Below are 22,029 nucleotides of genomic sequence, written 5' to 3'. Positions count from 1 at the left end.
GGCAATGAACATGTTGCACGCTCGAGTGGTGAAGCAGACGGCCGGCACCAATCAAGGCGCCCACGAGCAGCTGTGTCGACCCCGATCGCCGGTCCCCATGGCGGCCTGCCCCTTTTCTCGCCGTTGCAGCGCGGCCGTCTGAAGCCCCCAAGCTCTCCCCAGCCGACTCCTTCGGCGGCTGGCCCTCTGTTACCCTGGACCCACTTAACGCAGCATCGCCTTGGCGTCCTTAGTTTATCGCCAGCTATATTCCTCACCACGCCCCAAACGTCTGGCCTCTGCTCCACACCCTCTCTATAACTACAAGTGCTGCTCGCCCGCAGAGTACATGCTCAACTACGCCCGCCAGACTTTGAAGCGCGTTCCGAGTTTCCAGGAAATACTACAGGGCAAGATGGGATCCGCCAAGGAAGAAATGTATGTTCACCGCCTGCCCACCCACACGGCATCCTGCTGAGCACGAGCTGACAATGCCATAGTTCGGTCGACGTGCTCGTTATCGGTGCTGGCCCGACCGGTCTGGGAGCAGCAAAGCGCCTCCACCAGATTGTATGCTCAACACAGAGTCCAAGTGGCGGGGCACATGCTAACAACAACAGGATGGCCCCTCATGGATGATTGTCGACTCCAACGAGACGCCCGGTGGTCTGGCTTCGACCGACGTCACTCCAGAGGGCTTCGTGAGTATCCCCACCGCCAATTGACTGCCCGCCTCTAACACCTCCCCAGCTCTACGACGTTGGTGGCCATGTCATCTTCTCCCACTACAAGTACTTCGACGACTGCATCGACGAGGCCCTCCCCAACGATGACGACTGGTTCACCCACGAGCGTGTGTCGTACGTCCGCTGCAAGCGCAACTGGGTCCCCTACCCATTCCAGAACAACCTGTCCATCTTGGACAAGGACGATCAGGCCAAGTGTGTCGACGGCTTGATTGACGCCGCACTCGAGGCCCGCGTGGCCAACACCAAGCCCAAGGACTTTGACGAGTGGATCATGCGCCAGATGGGTGTCGGCATCGCTGACCTCTTCATGCGACCATACAACTTCAAGGTCTGGGCTGTGCCCACCACCAAGATGCAGTGCCAATGGCTCGGCGAGCGTGTCGCCGCCCCCAACGTCAAGGGTGTCATCAACAACATCATCCACAACAAGACCGCAGGAAACTGGGGCCCCAACGCCACCTTCCGCTTCCCCGCGCGAGACGGTACCGGTGGTATCTGGAAGGCTGTTGCAAAGACACTGCCAGACTCCAAGACAAGATACGGTGACCACGGCAAGGTCAACAAGGTTGATGCCGATGGCCACAAGGTACACCTGAACGACGGCACAGTTGTCAACTACAAGAAGCTCGTCAACACCATGGCTGTCGATCAGCTCGTCGAGTTCATGGGCGACAAGGAGCTCATCGACCTCAGCAAGGGTCTCTTCTACTCCACCACCCACGTCATCGGTGTTGGTCTCCGCGGCGAGCGACCAGAGCGCATTGGCGACAAGTGCTGGCTGTACTTCCCCGAGGATGACTGCCCATTCTACCGCGCCACCATCTTCTCCAACTACTCGCCATACAACCAGCCCCAGAAGGACGTCAAGCTCGCCACTCAGCAGATGGCAGATGGCTCCAAGCCCAGCTCCACTGAGCCCAAGGAGGGCCCATACTGGTCCATTATGTTGGAGGTCTCCGAGTCCAGCATGAAGCCCGTCGATGAGAAGAACATGCTCAAGGACTGCATTCAGGGTCTCATCAACACCGAGATGATCAAGTCGGATGACGAGATCGTCTCCACCTACCACCGCCGCTTCGACCATGGATACCCCACCCCATCCCTCGAGCGTGAGGGCGTCCTCACCAAGCTTCTCCCTGCCCTCCAGGCCAAGGACATCCTGTCTCGTGGCCGCTTCGGCTCATGGCGCTACGAGGTCGGTAACCAGGACCACTCCTTCATGTTGGGTGTAGAGGCCGTTGACCACGTTGTCAACGGTGCTGTTGAGCTTACCCTCAACCACCCCGACTTCGTCAACGGCCGCAAGAACGAGGAGCGTCGTCTCAAGGACGGTGCCCAGATCTTCAGCCAGAGCCCCTTGGCTCTGAGGAACAAGGGTGTTGAGTAAGCGCAGACACATGAAATGTTCGATATGTGTAGTTTCTGGAATGTTTATGGGATACCACGTTTGTTATGAGAAGGGATGGGAAGACATGGAGTCGGCGCATTTGTGCGGAGACTCTAGGTAGATAGTTGCATATAGTTTGCATCTTGAGAAGGTGTTGAGCAAAAATCATACATTTAGACTTGCACCCCAACAAATGTTGTCTTTTCACTTCGTGCTTCAACTTTTGTCATCGCTTCTTTGAACGCTTTTCTGGCGCGTCACCTACATTTCCACGACACAATACCCTTCGATACCACCGAACATCCACATTCGCATTCCGATCGATCGATCCCAACAACATTTGAACAACCCACCTCACTCTACATGACTAGCCCTAATCAAACCACGGACATTTACACCGTCACATCGTCATCTCATTTTCCCGCGCACCAAGGTTGCGCGAGTCGGCAGCAATTACATTCGTACACACCAACAAGCGTGAAAGTGGGTAACGACCCCCACCCCAAGTGTACAACGGGCCGATTAGGTACGGCATGCCAACCGAAAGCAATCTGCCCTCGTTACACCACAGCCGCTGCGGTGGAGTACAGTACATGCAATGCTTGGAAGAAGACGCGTACAACATTCGATAACTACGGTTGTACTACGGAGACGATCCGGGATCAAGAGGTAAATGGAGGGATGTAGATAGGAATGCGTGACGAGATGTGAAGAGTTTTTTTTAACCGCGGGCAGGTAGGTAGAGAGTACAGTGGTGGGTATGGGGTAGGTGGAGCGAGGAGGTAGGTGCATGGGGAAGGTGTTTGTAACGTGGCATTCTTGGTGATGTGTGTCTGCGGGTTGCAAGTCGGTGTATTTGGTGGGGTTGTAATGTGCAGATACGTTGCGTATAGCGGGTGTTGTATTGATCACGTGTTTTTCTTCTGTCGAGGTGTAGGTACTCAGTCGGATGCAATCAAGCCTTGCTTGCCCTGAACTTCCTCAACACCTCCTTCTCCTCCTCATTCCGCGCTACACTCTCTTCGTCACCAACTGGCAGGCGCTGATGTTTCCATTGCTTGCCTCCAGCGCCGTAATCGGCACTGACCTGCGCATCACCTACAATGACCCATTTGTAAATCGTCAAGCCTTCTAGTCCAACAGGTCCTCTAGAATGGATTTTGTTGGTTGAGATGCCGACTTCGGTACCGAAACCATATCGCTGGCCATCCGCCATGCGCGTGCTGGTGTTCCAGTAAACGGAGGATGAGTCGACGGCTGCGAGGAATGTCTTCGCTGTAGTTTCTGAGGTGGTGAGTATGGCGTCGGTGTGGTGGGAGCCGTGAGCGTTGATGTGGTTGATGGCTTCGTCGACATTGGTGACTGTCTTGATGGCGAGGATGTAGTCTAGGAACTCCGTGTCGTAGTCTTCTGGTCCGGCTTCTTGGAGCAGCGTGGCGGAGTGCGGGTCGAGTTTTCCTTTGAGGGCGAGGAGCGAGGTATGGTCACAGCGGAGTGATACGCCCTTTTGTAAGAGTGCTTCTGCGACGGTGGGAAGAGTGGTGCTCAAGGCTGCTTCTTCAACGATGAGTTGCTCGAGGGCGTTGCAGCCAGCTGGGTAGCTTGCCTTTGCGTCCAAGACTATCTTGGTGGCCTTTTCGGCGGGGTAGTCTGCGCAGAGGTAGGTTGAACATATTCCATCTGCATGGCCGAGGACAGGGATGGTGGTCGTGTCTTTCACATAACGTACTAGCTTGTTACCACCACGAGGAATACAAAGATCGATATATGTATCCTGCTTCAGCAAGTCGGCGATGACATCGTGTGTCTGGACTAGTTGCAGGCAGTCTGATGGGACCGCTGTTGACGTAAGAGCCTTGGAAATGATGGATGCAATGGCCGCGAAACTGTTGCTGGACTCTCGGCCACCTTTGAGGATAGCTGCGTTTCCAGACTTGATAGCAAGCGCGGAGATGTTCGCGATGACTTCAGGTCTAGCTTCGAAGATGATGAGAAGAACGCCAATAGGACATGTTATCCTTGAGAGGACCAAGTCATCATCCAGTAGAGTCTTCGCGGTGGTCTTGTTGATAGGATCCTCCAACTCCTTCACGTCCAGTATCCCCTGCAGCATATCCTCATACTTCCCCGGCTTCCCCAGATCCAGTCTCTTGACCAAACTTGCACTTAGCGTGCCTCCTGCTGCGGCCTTGTTCGCAGCTTCCAGATCCCGCGCATTGGCCGCTAGAACCTCCTCTTTTCCAGTTGCTAGTGCCGCATGGATAGCAGTCAGTGCGGCATTCCGCTCCTCGGTAGACAAGACAGCAAGTTTCCGGGATCCGAGTCTGGCCGCCTGGGCGACCTCGAGCGGCGTGGCGTTGGTGAGAGACATTGTCACTTGGGTTACTTCGTGAGGTGGTGAGACCTCGTAACGTCGATAAATTCTTGATGGACGTGTGACTCAGATTCGCCTAGAAAGGGACAAAGTCTTCCACGGTGTTCTCGGAAGGATCGTATGCAGGGTCTTGTGCCGCTGCAGGTGCTATTGGAGACTAGAAGCGGATCGTATGCGGAGTGCGCGTTGTGTCTAAAGATAGGTGCAGGATCTGGTGTTGCGGGGTCTGGATGCTGGATGCGTTGCGCCACTTTTCGACGCCACACCCGAGTTGAGGTCTGGGATACCGCCATGTCGCCTACACCGTGTTTTGCACTTTGCGCAATACCTGTGCATTGTGTAAACTACCACGCACTTTGTTGAGGAGAAGAAATTCGATTGCGTCATATTCGAGATGCATCCCTGCCAGGGCGCGGTGTTGGCAGCTGCGCTCGGCTGAGGCAGGGGTCTTGGTGTGGCTGGGAAACATCGTCTACCAGCCTCCCGGCGTCGCTCAGCCAACCTCGCCCAATTCCACCGAATCCTGTATCGCGACAAGCCCTGGCCCGCTCTGCTAGCCCGCGCGACACCTCATCATGTAGGTCATTGCTCAGAGATGGCTGGTACACTACATATGCTGGCCGGCAGCTGTGTCTGTCACCATTACACACCTCTACCACTGCCTCTCAAGTGCTGAGCGGGTACCCAACCAAACTTCTCTCTTTACCACGATACTCACACGTGTTACTCGCTAGTACTCGTTTGATATCACAGCACATCTTGGACATCACATCGCATCCCGTCGCTGTACCACAACCACCGGCGCATCCCGTCGGCAACGCTCGCTACCTGCCATCTCCGCCGTCACATCGCACTCAAGATGCGCACCACCATGCGAGCACTCACTGCTCTGGCCTCGGTCGCCCTCATTGCCCCTGCCGCCGCTCAGACATGGTCCAACTGCAACCCCACACTACGAAGCGACTGTCCTCCAGATTCGGCTCTCGGAAGGACCGTCAACATCGACTTCTCGTCTGAATCTGAGAGTTTCACACCCCAAGGCAACCCCACATACGGCGACGATGGCGTGTCTTTCACCATAAGACAGTCCGGCGATGCTCCTCAGCTTACTTCGCTGTGGTACATCATGTTCGGAAAGGTGGATATTGAGGTTCAAGCCGCGCCAGGTGCGGGTATCGTCAGCAGTTTCGTACTGCAATCCGACACTCTGGACGAAATCGACTGGGAGTGGCTCGGAGCAGACCCCGATGAGGTTCAGAGCAACTACTTCGGCAAGGGACAAACCACAGACTACAACCGTGGTGCTTTCCACGACGACCCGGGCAGCCAGTCAGGCTTCAAGAAGTACACCATCGAATGGACCCCAGAACAGATCGTATGGCAGATTAATGACGTGACTGTCCGCACTCTCGAGCCTGCCAACGCCAACAACCAGTACCCCCAGACCCCCATGCAGATCAAGTTCGGTGCATGGAGCGGTGGTGACTCCGCCAACCCTGCAGGTACCATCTCTTGGGCCCGTGGACCTACCGACTACTCTCAAGGCCCCTTCAGCATGAAGGTCAAGTCTCTCATGGTTCAGGACTACTCCACCGGTACCCAATACGTCTATGGCGATCAATCTGGCACCTCGGGATCTATCAAGTCTGTTGGAGGTACCGTCTTCTCTGGCGGTAACGCTCCCATCGCAGACGCACCCGCCATCACTGCGACTGCCACCGGACAGCCTCTGCCCTTCACTCCTCACCAGACCTCCGACTACACACGTCCCAGCGTCTACCCCTGGATCCCCGACCCGTCGGCGACTCCCACTGCGCAGCCTACGTTTGCGAACTACCCCGGGCTCCCGAGCGGGTGGACCGTTTCGGATTCCGGAAAGGTTGTTCCACCCAGCTCAGCCACTGTCAGTAAGCCTTTTTCGAGCCCCTGTCTACTTTAGTGACGAAATGCTAACAATCACCTGTAGATGTTCCCTCAAGGTTCCTATACCTCATCGCCGCAAGCTTTGCCTACGGGTTCATCCGACAATGGGCCTAAGACAGTCACCGGATACGACGATCGCGGCTTCACCACTATCCGTACGATATACCCTGCCACAACACCAGCGCCGACTGCCAACGGGCTGGAGAACAATGCTGCTAAGGACGCCGTCCCTGCTGCGCCTGCACAAGGCGCGTCGTGGAAGCTCATGGTCTCCTCCATACTTCCATGGGCCATCGTCCTCATCCACATCCCCGGATGTGTCGGCCTCTAGGCGGGCTGGACCAACTTATGGGATACGATGGTCTTCGGTCCAGCGTTCTACACCGTAGCCGTTGGCATCGTCGCGATGAGTGCATGTGTTAGGAAATGTTTTACGAAAGGATATGTCGGTTTCAAAGTCTCGATCAAGTTATGGGCTGCACCTTGGCCTGCTGCAACTTGGAAGTTGAGCTACCAGAATAAAGGCTCCAAAGGGAGCAGAAGGGAGTATATAGGTTTTTGGAACTGGCTTCGGCTATTATTTGGATATTGAATTGCATAGCGTTGGGTTGGGTCAGTTGTTGTATAACATCAGCATGGCATCGCATGAGTGGAGTTTAGATATGGGCTCAGGCTCTTTTGAACGTTAGATTAATGACGACTATGTCGGAATGTAATGAAATACTACATCACCAAATGTTCCAACGCTATTACCATGTCCTTGGTGTCGAAGACGCAAAAGCTTGCTTGTTACCGAGTCAGATCTCAGACGAGACTGTGGTCTCCATAACAGCATGCAGTTCAAGTCTAAGAGAACACGGACGTCTTCGTTCCTGGGTATCAAACGCTCACGCTAGCGGCCCTCGTGATCAGGTATCTGTGTATACATACGCCTCACTGCACCTTCTTCTCTTCTATATCGACCTTTCATTTTGCATAGCCAAGATCCGAAAACTATCCTATCTTCCTGTCATGACCTGCTGTCGCTCCTGAGCAGATCATAAAACACCTTTCAAAAAGTCCATGTCTTTCGCTATTCGAAATTCCGGTCGTTTTCCAAAACAGTCTTTGCAGGCACGATGTGTTGCCAGACCGTTCTCACCAAATCAGTGTTTAAAAACACAAGGCAATCTGCGATGAGCTGCGTGGATCGAAACCCATGCGAGAATGAGTACATGGTCTTGCGTAAATCAACGCAGGTGCTTAGTATGATTGAGGACTTCGGCTTCTCAACGTATAAAAAAGGACCTGAACTTCAAATTCTATACTTCTCTTTACTATACCCAAATGGACGTTCTGAATCAAAACGAGCGTGGACTTTTCGAATGACTGGCGTCGTCTTTCTCTTCAAAAACACAAGCGCATCACCCATGCCTCTTGTTGGCGCCTTCCCATCTTCCATGTTATCCAAAAATCGTTCGCGCAGGAGTCATGGGCTTTTCTCAATCCGCAAATACAAAAGACTGCATAGACCTTCTCAATGTTTATTAAAACACCGGAAAGCGATATATTGAGCTGCGGAATACAAAAAAGACATCGACTTCTTTCGGGAGTGTGTCGCCTGCATGTATACATGAGCTACCTGCATAGCATCTTCCGCGATTTGGCTGGCGCGTATAAAAGCCTCCGGTTCATCAGCTCCACTACTTCCAAAGACACACATTTCAATCTTTGAACAACAAAATTCCGTAACTTTACATTTATGTAACGCGCTGCGATCCATTCCGAAACTGTTAAGTGACTGTTCAATGTCTCCTCGAGCCGTTTCCTACCTCACTTCTCATTTTAAAGCGAGCAGAGACGTGATCATGTGCCATTCACAAGCTGGAAAACTTCAATAGCAACGGAAAGGGCAAACTCTTGTGTGAGCTCCATCGCGATGCTGGGTGCGTGGTTCGCGTTTCTTCGCCAACACATGTACCATACCGTTCTTCTTTCGAGAAGCATGCAATGGTAACCAAAGACGGTGAATCAAAAACCATCTATGAGCTATGCAAACGCTCGTAGGCTACACATATATAAACAATGTCGTCTGCCGGATCATACTCTCGTTCTTTAGCTATACTCCGGGACTCCAGTGTTCAAAACTTCGCGATCAACGTACATGTCTGCGGGCAGTCTGGCTCCAAAAAAACATTCGATACGTTTTGCATGTGTTCGTCCCTTTCGCCGAAGTCTCTCCCGCGAGACCTATCAAAGTCCTTCTTTGCAGATTACACTTCGACATCTCGGTTCGTATGAACCTTGAGATGACTTCCAAAAACAATGAAGACATGGCTCATGTCTATGCCCGTTTGGTTTTCCTGGAACGACCAGGAGATGTTTTAGTTATGTACTATGTTGCTTGTTGCCCTGGTCCGGAAATTGAAGGCTACCGCATTCTAGCCAGGTATAAATACCTCTCTTCTACTCCTCAGTCTTCTCTTCTCTACTCGTCACTTCAAATTGGCAACTCCAAAACAAAACAACTGAGGACGACATGAGCTTGTCTGCGGTTGGGTTCTTTCAAAAAGACATCAAGTCTGCGTTATGTCGGGTGTTGGGCGCCTCTTCTCCGATTTCCAAAACTATCTGCCGCCTGCATAGAACACTGAAACATGCCACCAAAGAGTGCCTGTTCCTCCAAAAGATAACCGCAGCATGTTCATGTCTCGCTTCGTGTTTTGTGCGTCCATCGATGACGAGTAAACCGCTGCATATCTGTTCGCCAGAAAAGAGGACAAGGAGAACGCATGTCCTTGTCGCTGGCCTGCGGATCGTGGCAGACATGTTTTAGCATGGAGGTACCTACTGTCAACAGACCTCTTAGTAGGCGCATAGGCATATAAAGCATCCGTCACCACCGTGTTTCTTCACTTACAAATCTTACCTTGAAAATCTCTGTACCAAAATAAATGGGATGTCAGCTATGCATTTCGCGGAAAGAAACTTGGAAAGAACAGAGACATGGATACTGCGTTCTTGCACATGCTACCTCACAGGTGTGATGGACTGCAATCCACCAAAAGATGCTTTAATGTATATCTATCCTCCTCGTACTACCAAAAACCACGCATCCTGAGTTCATGGCCTTGTGCTTTCAAGATTACCACATTACTCTCCCAATTCAGCAGGGAGTGCTCACAAAGGATGATTGAGTGGGTCTGTCCATCACGTTTCGGAGAACCGAGAAAAGTGAGAGGCTCGAGGTGATTTCAAAACAAAGGTGTCAACGAAACATGTCGTCTGCGTTTGCATTCATTCAAAGAAAACGCCAGAAAAGCCATGTCGGCTGGTATGCGCCTCTTCTTCAACCTGCAACAAACTATCGTTATGAGAGACGAGTCAAAACACAATTACAAGACGATATATCCTTCTACTATTGATGGTTTCGTTACCAAAATCTGTTGGTCAAGAATAAAACAGCGTGGATGCATCCGACGAAACTAGATATGCGCGAAATTATGCTTGCCGCCGTTCACTGCGGATCGTATCTTAGCCCGAGGATACTCACGTCAAACGGCACTCTTGTTAGCTGCCTCGATATATAAATACTCCTGCAGTCAGCTCCCTTCTTGTCCTCAACCTGAAAATTGATTCTACCAAAAGCTGGGCCGATAACGTGTATGAGCCCGGTCGGATAAGTCACTTCATGTTGTGCCTCTCTTTTCTCCAAAAGGAAATCAATGCTAAACATGATTGTTTCTCTCGAAACCCATCAATTCTGTGCGTATATGCGGATCAGACTGCGGTTGCGAAAAAGGAGGTACACCTGGGGAATAAACTTCAATTGTATCGGCAACTCGAGAAGATGACAAAGCCAAGAACGCCGAAATGGACTTTTTTGTTTTTGAAAATGCTAGTATACAGAAAGAAGAAGACCGCCTCCAACCTGTTCATGCAGCAAACCCCAATACCATGTCATTACCCTCCCATCCCATCCCAAAGAGGAAGAAAAGGAAGCGCAAAATCAAGATCTCGGCCATGCATATCACGAACTGAAATTATTCCACCATGTACAAACCCGACTCCACCCAGAAGAGTAAACACATCTCCGTTTTGACTTCGACGCATCTCTCGGGCGTCATCTCTTGAATCTTCTTGAATCCACGTCTAACCACCACGGCCGCCGTAGGGCTGGTGCCTGAAACCACCGCCACCGCGGTGACCTCCACCACGGTAGTTCGCACCCCTGACACCAGCGTTCTTGGGTCCAGTGGGAGCGTTGATAGGAGCCTGACCACCACCAGCAGGGGGCTGGCTAGAGCCCTGGCGAGAGCGGTTGTTCCTAAAGCCGCCGCGGCCGCCACCGGGACCGGAAGGAATGTTCGGCTGAGGCGCGTCCTCGTACATGCCGTCCCAGCTCTGAGGGCCGCCCTGGGGGTTACCGAAGCCGGCGGGGCCGGAGAGTTGCTGCTGGCGGCGAGCCTGTTGTTGTTCGTATTTCTGCTGTTCGAAAGCGAGTTGATCTTGAGCGGTGTAAGCTGGGCGTGCACCGGCACTCTGGCCACCTTGAGGATTCATCATACCCGGACCACCTTGACCTCCTGGGCCTCCTCCACCTTGCATCTGTGCCATTTGCATCTGTTGCATTTGCTGCATCTGCATCGGGTTCATACCACCTGGGCCACCCATCATTTGAGGGTTCGGGGAGCCGTTACCGCGGTTCATACCTTGGTTCATCATCTGCTGTTGCATCTGCTGCATTTGCATCGGGTTCATGCCGCCCATGGCAGCCATGGGGTTGCCGGGCATACCACCACCGGCTTGCTGCTGAGCGAGAGTTTGCTGCATGGACTGGAAGTACTGTTGCATTCGTTGCCAGTACTGAGCCATCATGGCAGGAGACATGGCGCTGTTGCCGCCTTGACCTTGCATGTTTCCGCCGGCGTTGTCGTAGTTGTTGCCGCCACCTTGGTTACCGTTGCCGCCGTCGTTGAACTTGTTGAACTTGTTATTGCGACCGAACTTCTTGTTGCCATCGCCGCCATCGTCGTCGCGCATGTTGCCACGGGGCTGAGCGCGCTTGACCTCAATCTGCTTGCCGAGAATCTGGAGAGGTCCGCGTAGGGTGGCATCTACGGCTGCGTCGCCGTCGAAGGTAACGAAACCGAAACCACGGGGTCGACCGGTCTCCTTGTCCATCATGAGTGTGGCATCGACAACGCGACCGAATTGCTTGAAGAAGTTGGTGAAGTCTTCCTCGGTTGCTTCTTGGCTCACACCGCCGACGAAAATCTTGCTGGTGCGTTCCTGCTCCTCTCTTGGGATAGCACGCTTGGGGTCAATCTGCATGGTATTAGCTGGCAGCTCGCCGTTGATGGGAGTAGACATACGATTTTACCATCGAGGTAATGCTCCTTGACCATGACGATGTTCACACACTTGGGGTCCTTGAATGTAAGGAAGCCGAATCCTCTCGAGCGTCCGGTAGCAGCATCGCGCATTACGGTGCATTCGCTGACTTCGCCAAATTGTGAGAAGTAACCCTTGAGTGAATCTGTTGTGGGGATTTAGTAAGTCCCTACGTTTGAGCGTATAGTTGTGTGATAAGACTGGGGTATGTCTTGCTCTACTAATGTGTCATCACGTACCTTCTGTTGTCTCCCAGTTCAGACCGCCAATGAACATTTTACTATGGTTGAAGTTAGCAAGATGTTGCTCCATATCATCAACTTCAGGAAGAGCAGGCGAGATTGATGAGGCGCATCATAGAGCATCCGTAAGTATATAGTTGGGTGGCCTTTGACGTGAAGGCTGGCGTTGGCCGTCATCATGATGCCGTCGAAACCATATTGGTAAGACTAAAGATGCAGAAAGTCGCAAGTACAGCATCTTCGCATACAGTCCACCGTAACTCCAGTTCTCATCCTTGGCGAGATATAGCAGGACACAATCTCAGTAGATGAGTGATTGGTGTAGTAGGCTGGCGTCGTAGTCTTTGTCGAGTTGATCGCACTGCACCGCTGATTGTTGTTCGCCAGCGGGGCTATCGAAAGTGATTTCGCAAGTTGCAGTGTCGAAAAGTTCGTGTTCCATAGCTTGTCGTGGTTGATTGATGACCGACGGGAACATGTATGCTGGTATCGTGAGGTTCCCTTGCCGCTCGCGAGGAAGACCGCAGCCGCTGACGAATGGCTAAGCGACACCAACTCCTGCGCCGCATCCGACCCTGGACGTGTCGACTTCGTGGCGTGCACCAATCATATCGACCAAGAACGCACTCCACGTACTCATGTCCAAGTTTCGAGGTGCAAAAGTAGCCCTTGCAAAGGCACAGTTTGATTCGGATGAAACGTCTGTGTTCTGCTATGAATTCGAGTGTGGAAGTCTCAGACTATCTCACGACTCGGTAGCTATCCTCTGCTTGCGTTGCTGGTACGCGCTATCAAGTACCTAGGTATATATCGACATGAGGCGCTGCCAAAGTTCGGGCAAGCCGCGATAGTCCCTGCGTGAGGCGCGTTGATGGTTGCTCTGAGTATCGCTGAGCGGTTGACTTGTGTCTTCCAGCTTCTTCTAACAACCAACACTGGTGGCCCATTCCGCCATGCATCGAACGCCTCGCCAATGGGCGATATGGACCACAATCTTTCGCAAGGTGTCTAGCTCCTCGACCTTCATCCCAGACTCTGCGCCAATCATGACCCCAGGTGCTTTTGAAGGTAAGACACACACCGTGTCCAAAGCTTGTTCCTTGATTGTACATGCAAAGTGTCATACGAGAGCTGGTATCGCTCATGGTGCCTGATGCTCTAGCACAATGTCTTATGCGGTGGTTGATGGCTTTGGTCCTGGTAACAATATGTCCTCGGCGGATGCCCTGACACGGAAGATATATGCTCTTTTACCTTGTGATGCGCCTCTGATAGATGGGGATCATGTTAGACATTGCACGACTTACCCGTCTTCTTTCACGTTGATTGGCCCATAGTTGTCATCATCCATGGGCGCATTGTCGTACGACTGCTCGCCGCCAGCATTGTAACCGGATTGGTCCATGTGCGAGTCGCCGTCTGCCGCGCCTTGGGCTGGCCAAGAGGGCGCGCTATCTTGACCGTTGTTTTGTGCGGTATCCTGAGGAGGCGCGCTTACGGGCTCGGCTGGAGTAGGCTCAGGTTCGGTCTTGGGGGCTGGTGCGGGTGCGGCAGCCGCGGGCTTCTGTGCGGGCTCATCATCGTAGCTGGTGGACCGTTAGTAAGTGTCGCATTACACGCGCGAAGCTACGTCGCGCTGGAGATACTGACAGATCGTCGAAGATGTCATCCTCGTAGTTCTCGTCGGCCATGGTGTAGTCTTGAAGAAGAGCTTCCTAAAAGGTATGTCGGGAACGAGGAAGGAGCAAGCGCGCGAAAGTAGAGTCGCGATTAGTGGGGCGGGACTGTCGGGTTATTTAGAAGGAAGGGAGGTGATAGAAGGAAGAGTCTGTCGCCGGAGTGAGGAGATGAGAGCAGAGCAATGGGCAGGCGCGCTAGCATCGGGCTTGGCGTGGCAGGCGCGACGGATACATGCACGAGCCCTACGACATACCCAGTACAGCCATGTTGTATAGAATAGCTGTACTATTGATGGTGCGGTGATTCAAGAACAGGCTGTTATCTTGGGGATATCCAGAGTTCTTCATTACGGCACAAATCCTACAGGCTCCTTCGTACTTTCCGGGTCGAGCGATTCGGAGCTCAGGTTCGCAGCGGGGCCGCCTCGAGGCACGGAACAAGCATTCACATATTCCAGCATGGCGTCCAAAAAACAGCAGCAGGTTTGTCCACTCAGTCGTACGCGCAATCTGTGTGTTTGCTAACAAGTTGCCAGGAAATGGTCCAGGTCGGTGTGTGCCCATCCAAGTCACAGAGAGCGTCATAGTATCCGGGGTAGCTAACATATCGCTTCCCTGCATACAGACCGATCCTCGTACGTTGCACACTGCAGTCGCATACAGGTTTTGATTGCTGATACCCCATGCGCAGCTCTGGCTCTCCATTCTGGCGAACGGCGTCCAATTCCGCATCCTCGCCGCCGCCGAACAAGAAGGTCATCGGCGCATCCTATTCCCATGCCGACATACTCAACTTCAGCTCTTTGTACGTTGCTTTGTATGCTACTAATGGCCTGTAGCTGATAGTCACAGGAGCGTTTCCGGTTCCAACTCACGACCTCGAACCCCGCCATCGGCAACTCACAGTCGCGAGTCAAGCGCTGCACCGAGCCGGTCTAGCAAGACCATATCGCCCCGTCCTGCGCGAGCCACGTACAGCTACTTCCTCAATGACACCCACCAAGACTGGAACGAGGGGGACGAAGACGATGCCGACAACATGTTTGAAGATGACGAAGACGAGTTTGGGCTGCCGAGCATCGCAAACATGCGGAGGAAGGGCCGGCGGAAACAGCCATCCAAGACGAAGGAAGCCGCCGGGCACGTTAGTAGGGAGAGTCTGGGCTCAACAGCGTGGCGTGGTATAGACAGTGGTGATATTGCAGAGGAGCGAGGCATACCCAACTACCCGACCGCGAAGAAGATTGAAGGGAAGATCTTACGGCCGCAGTACCAGGAAATTCTTCGAGATCCCGCAAACTCTCTGCATCTCATTTCGCATCCTAGTCTACCCCCAAACGCCTCAGCGAAGCAGGTCGAAGAGCACTCCGCGCGCACAACAAGGATCAACAAGTTCAAGAGGATACTGCAGGCGAGCACCATATCGCTATCAGATCTTCGCGACTCAGCCTGGTCAGGAGTCCCGTCTGAAGTACGCGCAATGACATGGCAGATCTTGTTGGGTTACCTGCCAACTAGCAGCGAGCGGAGGGTCGCGACACTCGAGCGCAAACGGAAAGAGTATCTGGAGGGAGTGCGACAGGCCTTTGAACGCGGTACATCTGGTAGTGCTAGCGCTGTAGCATCTGGAATGGCAGGTGGCGCTGGCTATCCTTCAACAAATCGTGGACGAGGACGTGGCTTGGACGAAGCTATATGGCATCAGATCAGCATTGACGTGCCTCGGACGAACCCCCATCTCGAGCTCTACAGCTACGAAGCGACGCAACGGTCTCTCGAGCGAATACTATACGTGTGGGCGATACGGCACCCTGCGTCAGGATATGTCCAGGGCATCAATGATCTGGTGACCCCTTTTTGGCAGGTCTTCTTAGGCGCCTATATATCGGATCCGGATATTGAATTTGGCATGGATCCTGGACAGTTACCAAAGCAAGTCTTGGACGCTGTTGAGGCGGACTCCTTTTGGTGCCTTACCAAACTCCTTGATGGGATTCAAGACAACTACATTGCGCATCAACCAGGGATCCAAAGACAAGTGGCTAGTCTTAGAGATCTCACAACGCGCATCGATGATCAACTGGCGAAGCATCTCCAAAATGAGGGTGTAGAGTTTATACAGTTCAGCTTCCGATGGATGAACTGTCTCCTGATGCGCGAGATATCTGTAAAGAATACGATACGGATGTGGGATACATACCTGGTAAGCTACGTAGCCTTACTCTTAAGTGCATCACTAACATTGTTTAGGCCGAAGAGGATGGGTTTTCGTCATTCCACCTCTACGTATGCGCTGCGTTCCTCGTAAAGTGGTCCGATCAGCTACGAAAGATGGACTTTCAAGAGGTCATGATGTTTCTGCAATCATTGCCAACGCGTCAGTGGACCGAAAAGGACATTGAACTATTGTTAAGTGAAGCCTTCATTTGGCAAAGCCTATTCAAAGGCAGTGGCGCGCATTTGAAGAACACAGGCTCAAGAGGAAGTGGCGTAGGGATGGGACCCGACTTCTGAATCAATTGCTGCAGCACAGTAGGTATTGCAATACCAAAGCACGTACGCAGCGCCTACACGAATTGTCGTCTAACGAGGTGATTCAAGGAGAGTGAACTCCTGACTAAAGACAGCAATCAAGCTCGCGCTTCAACGTATTGGCAAGAATGCTCTTTCCGTTGTCCGAGTCGCGGTCGTCACTTCCACCTCGTCAGTTACCGAGCGGAAGTTACCCCGCCCTTTACCCCACCATACGTCACATAGCTTCAGCAGTGTATCCAGATGGTGTTCAAAAGACCGACAAGTATTTCTACATCGTGGTTTCTCTAGAGTGAACTCATCAGCAAGCCCTCGAAGTTGTCACTTTCTGGACCGTTCCATATATACTTGACACTGCTATGGCACCATCGCGTCCTCCATTCCAGGATCTCCCACTCGACAAAAATGGTCCACCTGGAAACGCATGGGGTCTTTACGGCACAAACGACGAGCTCGGTGCTCTAAACATGATTACACCATCAGCCGTCAAAGCAGCGGCCCAGGAGATACAAACCGGTGACCGGGTCTCACTTGACTGGTATCTCAACCTGCCATCCCATCCATCCTTTAACCGCCCATCTTTCTCCTGGAAGATGAAGAACAAAGAACATCCAGATGGCGCCAAGAGAACCGTCAACGACGACCATCTGGATTTCAACACACAGGGAAGTAGCCAGTGGGACGGCTTCCGCCACTACGGTTACCAGAGTGCAAAGAAGTACTACGGTGGGCGCTCACAGCAAGATCTCGAGTCCTCGGAAGTAATCGGCATTGATCGTGTTGCCAACTCTGGCGGTATCACAGCTCGGGGTATCATTTTAGATTATCCGCGGTATCTGGAAAAGAAAGGCAAGAAAGAAGTGTACGCGCTCGAAGCCAACAGCATCACGGCCGAGGAACTAAAAGACATGGTGCAAGAAACAGGTATAAAGACGCGAGAAGGCGATCTGCTACTCTTACGCACAGGATTCACGCGTGATTACGCCAAGCTAGGCGAGGAAGAGAGACGAGCGATAAAGGATAAGCCACCGACGTTCCTGGGCGTACAGTCGGACAAGAACACGCTACAATGGATTTGGGAAAACGGGTTCGTCGCTGTTGGTAAGCATTCGCTCATCTTACCTCATCTCATCTTCTCATGATCCAACGTCTCCTTGGCTCTTCTCAAACTCCTCCAACCACAACTCAAAGTACACTCTCTAACAATTCCGCAGCATCCGACGCGCCGTCATTCGAGATGTCTCCACTCGTAGGCCCACACAGCGCCCCAGGTGGTATCAACGCGGGTGAAACCTGGGAAACTGAGATGCAGGGCGGTGGCTTAGTACATCAATGGCTGTTGGGTGGATGGGGTGTTATGATAGGTGAGATGTGGGATTTGGAGCGGTTGTGTGAGAAGAGTAAAGAGTTGGGTCGGAGTACCTGCTTTGTTAGTAGTGTACCGTTGAAGGTAACGTCTTGCCAAGTTGCTGATACTGAGACATGAGCTGATTGTCGCATAGGTACCAGGTGGTGTTGCGAGTCCGCCGAATGCCGTTGCTATCTTTTAGCTGGGAGGCGCTTCTCGTGGCACTTGGCATCGGGACGAGGTGACATCAAGATGAGAAGATGGAAATGCGCTGATATGGCGTTGTAGTATCAGTCTCGGGTGATAGAGTGATACGAGATACGAAATGCCAAGTCGGTGCTTACGCTCATCTCCTCTCCGCGCTCGGAGTTCTCTCCAGTGGCCAGCACACGAAACTGTGGGAGATGCGCCATCGCGAACCTCGACGGGCCGAACTCTGCCGTACAAACAATCAACGCAGACAACTTCGCGATACTCCCACAGATTGTCCACGTCTGCTTCTATGACACTTCCTCCACAAACAACCACTCATTCCCTCATACCTCCACTCCAGACACATCTATTTTTACCCCAGCAAGCCCTACGCATGCAAACCATAAAATGCGGGGAACCCATGTCCCCGAAACCGGGTAAGCAGTACATTGCGCCAAGGCTGTTTGTACTTCATTTCCTCTAGCCAGCCAACATCGTCTCGATGGCTTGGAAAAGCCTATCGCTTTGACCACCACCGCCATCGCAGCCGTTTCACCCGCTTCCCTCGGCGTCATCATGCTCATTTGCTGTTCTTGGTAGATCAGCCCCGTCAATTTGCTTAGCACGTGGAGGGAGGATTTGTGGCGTTTGTACTCGCGCCAAATGTATAGATTTGGTATGTGTGGGATTGAGTTCGCATGTAAGCCGTAGTAGTGAAGCTGTCTGTCGGCGTATATGCGACGGCGACGGCTGAGGATCTTCGTGGACCGTGTTCCCCGGTGAAGCTTTTGGTGGGTGTTTGAGTGGGTTACGGTGTATATATATTACTTGTATACGCCCGTGTTCATCCAGATCCTTCACAGCAATTACACATCCTCTCCACCTCTCGTACAGATCATCAAGCCTCCAATATCATCACCAAAAATGAAGTCTTTCGTCCTTATCGCCGTTCTTGCCGCTTTCGTTGCGGCATCTCCTGTCGTACCTGCTCAGATATGCACAAAGATCTGTCTCTTTGAAGAGCCAGACTGCCCAGGTGGGGTATGTTATCAACTTGCCACATTTGATATGAGTATTGTGCTAATATGGAACAGGTGGCTGTCAAGTCTGGTGTAAGTATCCTGCTACATATGTGCTCCTTCATTGGCGAGGCTAGTGTGCGAGCTAACATGACGTAGGAATGCTGGTCCTGCTGCACCAGGGAATAGAGTGCGCTTTTGACTCAGATTTGGGCCTGGCCTTAGCTCAGGCGGATTATTGGGCTGGTTTTGCTGCACTGCTTAGAGCATGTTTGGATGGAGATTCGTGGGATTTGGACTATCATTTGATGAAATTCTGGAACGCATGGAAGGCGGGATAGATGTGATGTCACACGACGAACATCGTCTTCCAACCAATACTATACCTGAACCTTCGCATGCATGACCTTTGGTTTCCAACTGCTGCCTTCTTGCACCTTGAGTCGTTATATTCCCGATGTTCATACGCTGATTGTAAATGGTCACACTGTCGCTGTTCCCGCCTACCCACTCTCTACACTGCTATGCCATGCGTCTCAAAATGCGACCTTTCTCTGAGCTCTTACTGACCCAGTGGTAGCTACGTCTTGTCTTACTGGCCAAGCTTCCGCTGAGTACATCCTTTCGTTTGTTGGTCGCATTTTCCGTTTTCGAGTTAGATTCGTAGCGATGTTTGCACGTCAGCCATAAGCTGAGAAGTCGCACAAACAGGTGTGTTCTTGCGAGTCTAGAGCGTGCCTTCTCATGCCACCCTCTTTCGAGTAATCCCGTTTGTTGTGGCGTTAGGCGCCTTTTTGGTAGCGAGTATGTATATATCCTTACATGCGTCCCCTTGATTTCGGTCCTCATCTTCCATACTCACTCATACTACATACCTGACCATCATCGCCAACATGAAGACCTTTGTCGCCATCACTCTGCTCGCCGCCCTTGCAGCAGCAAAGCCGCAACACTACACCCGTCCTACGCAACCGCCGCCATCAGCACGTGCTGCTCTTGCTACCCCACCACCCAGGGTTTGCGATCGTAGATGCGCTGCTGAGCCGCCTACCAACTGTGGTGAGGGATGGGTATGTGGATCTGATTCTGATATAGGAGTGACTGTGTGCTAATTCCCAGCAGGAACCTGCACAGCTTGGTGTAAGTACCTATCGACTCCCTTCCCAGGTGGTCTAAAGAGATGTTCGAGAGCATTGAGCTGACATACGTAGGAATGCTGGGCTTGCTGCCGTATTTAGACCTGATTATGGGTCCCGGGCGTCGCTGGCAATCTGAAAACGACTTCGGACGTCGATGAGGCGCTGATAAGGAGAACGGGGGTGCTGAAGGTATTTGAGGAAGGCGTACGACTTGATGAAGACGGCGGCGATCTTTGGGCACATGTCAAGGCGTTGTCTAGGTAGCGTAGTCCAAAGTGATAAGGCTTCTTTTTTCCGCCTAGCCGTTACCAGTTCTGCGTTCTTTCCTATCTGTGGACGCCTACAACTTCATGTGAGAATCTCAACTACCTACCCAGGTACTTCGCAGGAAAATAAGTGACACATTGTACGAACAGATGCGAGACATGTACAAACCTCGTACGTTACCCAGCCGTGGATGTAGCAAGAAGAGCCGTACCACAACAAAAGTCCTGCTTGATAGAACTCATGTCGTCAACGACAACACCACTCCGCACTCCCACTCCAACATACCAACCCTGGAAGTACCTAGGTATACGGCCCGATTACCACGTCATTTAACTCCGCCGCGCACATCGTCCTAACCCCGAAACACAACCACGGGACGCACCAAACACGGTGCTTGGAGGGGACTACGACGTATCCAATGTATATCGTGATAGCGCAACTTTAATTCAGCGTTTGTGGCCTCTCATAGGCTTACAGACTGGGTGGCTGGTATAATAGTTATGCCGTGGTGAAGCCGAGTCTTGAACAACGGGCCGTTCGAAGTACCAGTTGAACGGGATGGAGGGAACTTGCTTTCAAGATGGAACTGAGTATATATACGTCTTTTGCCCTCTCACGATTACTGAACACCCACAAACCATCACGCGCCTGCCCCATCAAAGAATAACGATTAATTGACTTGACCCTTACAACAACCACCACGCCCTTCCAAAATGGGCCAGCGATTCAGCCAGTTCTTCCCACCCGCCCCCTCCTTCACCGAGACCGACCTCCCCAATCTCAGCGGAAAAGTCTACATCGTAACTGGCGCCTCTGCAGGAATAGGAAAAGAGCTCTCGCGCCTCCTCTACACCCACCACGCCACCGTCTACATCGCCGCGCGGTCCGCCGAAAAAGCGCACGCAGCGATATCCTATATCAAAGAAGCATGTCCAGACTCCAAGGGCACACTACACTACCTGCATCTCGACCTCGACGACCTCTCCGGCATCAAAGCGTCAGCCGACTCATTCCTAGCAAAGGAATCACGCCTGGATGTCCTCTTCAACAACGCAGGCGTCATGGTCCCCCCGGTTGGAAGCACAACGAAACAAGGTTACGAGCTGCAACTCGGCACGAATTGCGTCGCGCCCTTCCTCTTCACCAAGCTCCTCACGCCAGTCTTGCTGGAAACCGCGAAGAAAGAAGCAAAAGGTAGCGTTCGGGTGATTTGGGTGAGTTCAATTGCGTCGCAGATGAGCGCGCCGTCTGGAGGGGTGGATATGAGTAATCTGGAGTATACCAAGAATGTGAATAATTGGACAAAGTATGGGATGAGTAAAGGTGGGAATGTGTTTCACGCCTTGGAGTTTCAGAGGAAGTATGGGGGCGAGGGGGTTGTTAGTGTGGTATGTTCCATCAAATTTTCTTGTTCCTCCCCCCCTTTCTTTGCGCTCCTCTTTGAGGATCTCTGCGTCGATCGACTAACAGAAACTACTGCAGGCGCTCAACCCGGGGAACCTTAAAACAGAGCTCGGACGCAACATGAATGCTGTGCATCATTTCTTCGCCAATTTCATGTTGTATCCGACTGTTAATGGCGCGTATACGGAACTGTTTGCTGGCCTCGCACCTGAGGCTGCGAAGCTCAAGACGGGCGAGTGGGTTATGCCGTTTGGAAGGGTTGGGATGCTGAGGAAGGACTATTGGTCCGAGACTGGGAAGAAGACGGCGAGCGCGTTTTGGGAGTGGAGTGAGAAGCAGGTGGAGCAGTATGCTTGAGGGTATGTGATGTGTTTAAACGACGTTGCTTTCTGTATTCATCAGTTCTGTGGCCTTCTGTGCAT

At 52.3% G+C, this 22,029-nt stretch overlaps 7 protein-coding genes across 7 annotated transcripts; 5 read left to right on the top strand and 2 right to left on the bottom strand.

Moving 5' to 3' along the window:
- Positions 1-328: 328 nt before the first annotated feature.
- J4E87_000399 (uncharacterized protein) lies at positions 329-2,115 on the top strand (the record flags this gene model as incomplete). The annotated part of the gene is made up of 4 exons (XM_049372057.1): positions 329-417; positions 480-549; positions 600-680; positions 730-2,115. 4 exons carry the CDS (start codon positions 329-331, stop codon positions 2,113-2,115), a joined length of 1,626 nt encoding a protein of 541 aa, XP_049238191.1.
- A 955-nt stretch (positions 2,116-3,070) lies between these two features.
- Positions 3,071-4,486, bottom strand: J4E87_000398 (uncharacterized protein; the record flags this gene model as incomplete). The annotated part of the gene is made up of 1 exon (XM_049372056.1): positions 3,071-4,486. One exon carries the CDS (start codon positions 4,484-4,486, stop codon positions 3,071-3,073), a length of 1,416 nt encoding a protein of 471 aa, XP_049238190.1.
- Positions 4,487-5,348: 862 nt separating this feature from the next.
- Positions 5,349-6,743, top strand: J4E87_000397 (uncharacterized protein; the record flags this gene model as incomplete). Its single annotated transcript, XM_049372055.1, has 2 exons — positions 5,349-6,392; positions 6,456-6,743. 2 exons carry the CDS (start codon positions 5,349-5,351, stop codon positions 6,741-6,743), a joined length of 1,332 nt encoding a protein of 443 aa, XP_049238189.1.
- A 3,800-nt stretch (positions 6,744-10,543) lies between these two features.
- J4E87_000396 (uncharacterized protein) lies at positions 10,544-13,718 on the bottom strand (the record flags this gene model as incomplete). The annotated part of the gene is made up of 5 exons (XM_049372054.1): positions 10,544-11,719; positions 11,767-11,930; positions 12,025-12,065; positions 13,335-13,613; positions 13,678-13,718. The coding sequence occupies 5 exons, from the start codon at positions 13,716-13,718 to the stop codon at positions 10,544-10,546; spliced, it is 1,701 nt and encodes a 566-aa protein (XP_049238188.1).
- Positions 13,719-14,389: 671 nt separating this feature from the next.
- Positions 14,390-16,220, top strand: J4E87_000395 (uncharacterized protein; the record flags this gene model as incomplete). The annotated part of the gene is made up of 3 exons (XM_049372053.1): positions 14,390-14,511; positions 14,559-15,909; positions 15,957-16,220. The coding sequence occupies 3 exons, from the start codon at positions 14,390-14,392 to the stop codon at positions 16,218-16,220; spliced, it is 1,737 nt and encodes a 578-aa protein (XP_049238187.1).
- A 377-nt stretch (positions 16,221-16,597) lies between these two features.
- Positions 16,598-17,788, top strand: J4E87_000394 (uncharacterized protein; the record flags this gene model as incomplete). Its single annotated transcript, XM_049372052.1, has 3 exons — positions 16,598-17,339; positions 17,453-17,688; positions 17,741-17,788. The coding sequence occupies 3 exons, from the start codon at positions 16,598-16,600 to the stop codon at positions 17,786-17,788; spliced, it is 1,026 nt and encodes a 341-aa protein (XP_049238186.1).
- Positions 17,789-20,916: 3,128 nt separating this feature from the next.
- On the top strand, positions 20,917-21,964 carry J4E87_000393 (uncharacterized protein; the record flags this gene model as incomplete). The annotated part of the gene is made up of 2 exons (XM_049372051.1): positions 20,917-21,397; positions 21,714-21,964. The coding sequence occupies 2 exons, from the start codon at positions 20,917-20,919 to the stop codon at positions 21,962-21,964; spliced, it is 732 nt and encodes a 243-aa protein (XP_049238185.1).
- Positions 21,965-22,029: the final 65 nt, after the last annotated feature.

This window comes from Alternaria ethzedia (genome assembly GCF_023757985.1).
Source record: "Alternaria ethzedia strain BMP 0044 chromosome Unknown scaffold_1, whole genome shotgun sequence".
Lineage (NCBI taxonomy): Eukaryota > Fungi > Ascomycota > Dothideomycetes > Pleosporales > Pleosporaceae > Alternaria > Alternaria ethzedia.
This window is presented reverse-complemented; position numbering and strand designations above follow the sequence as displayed.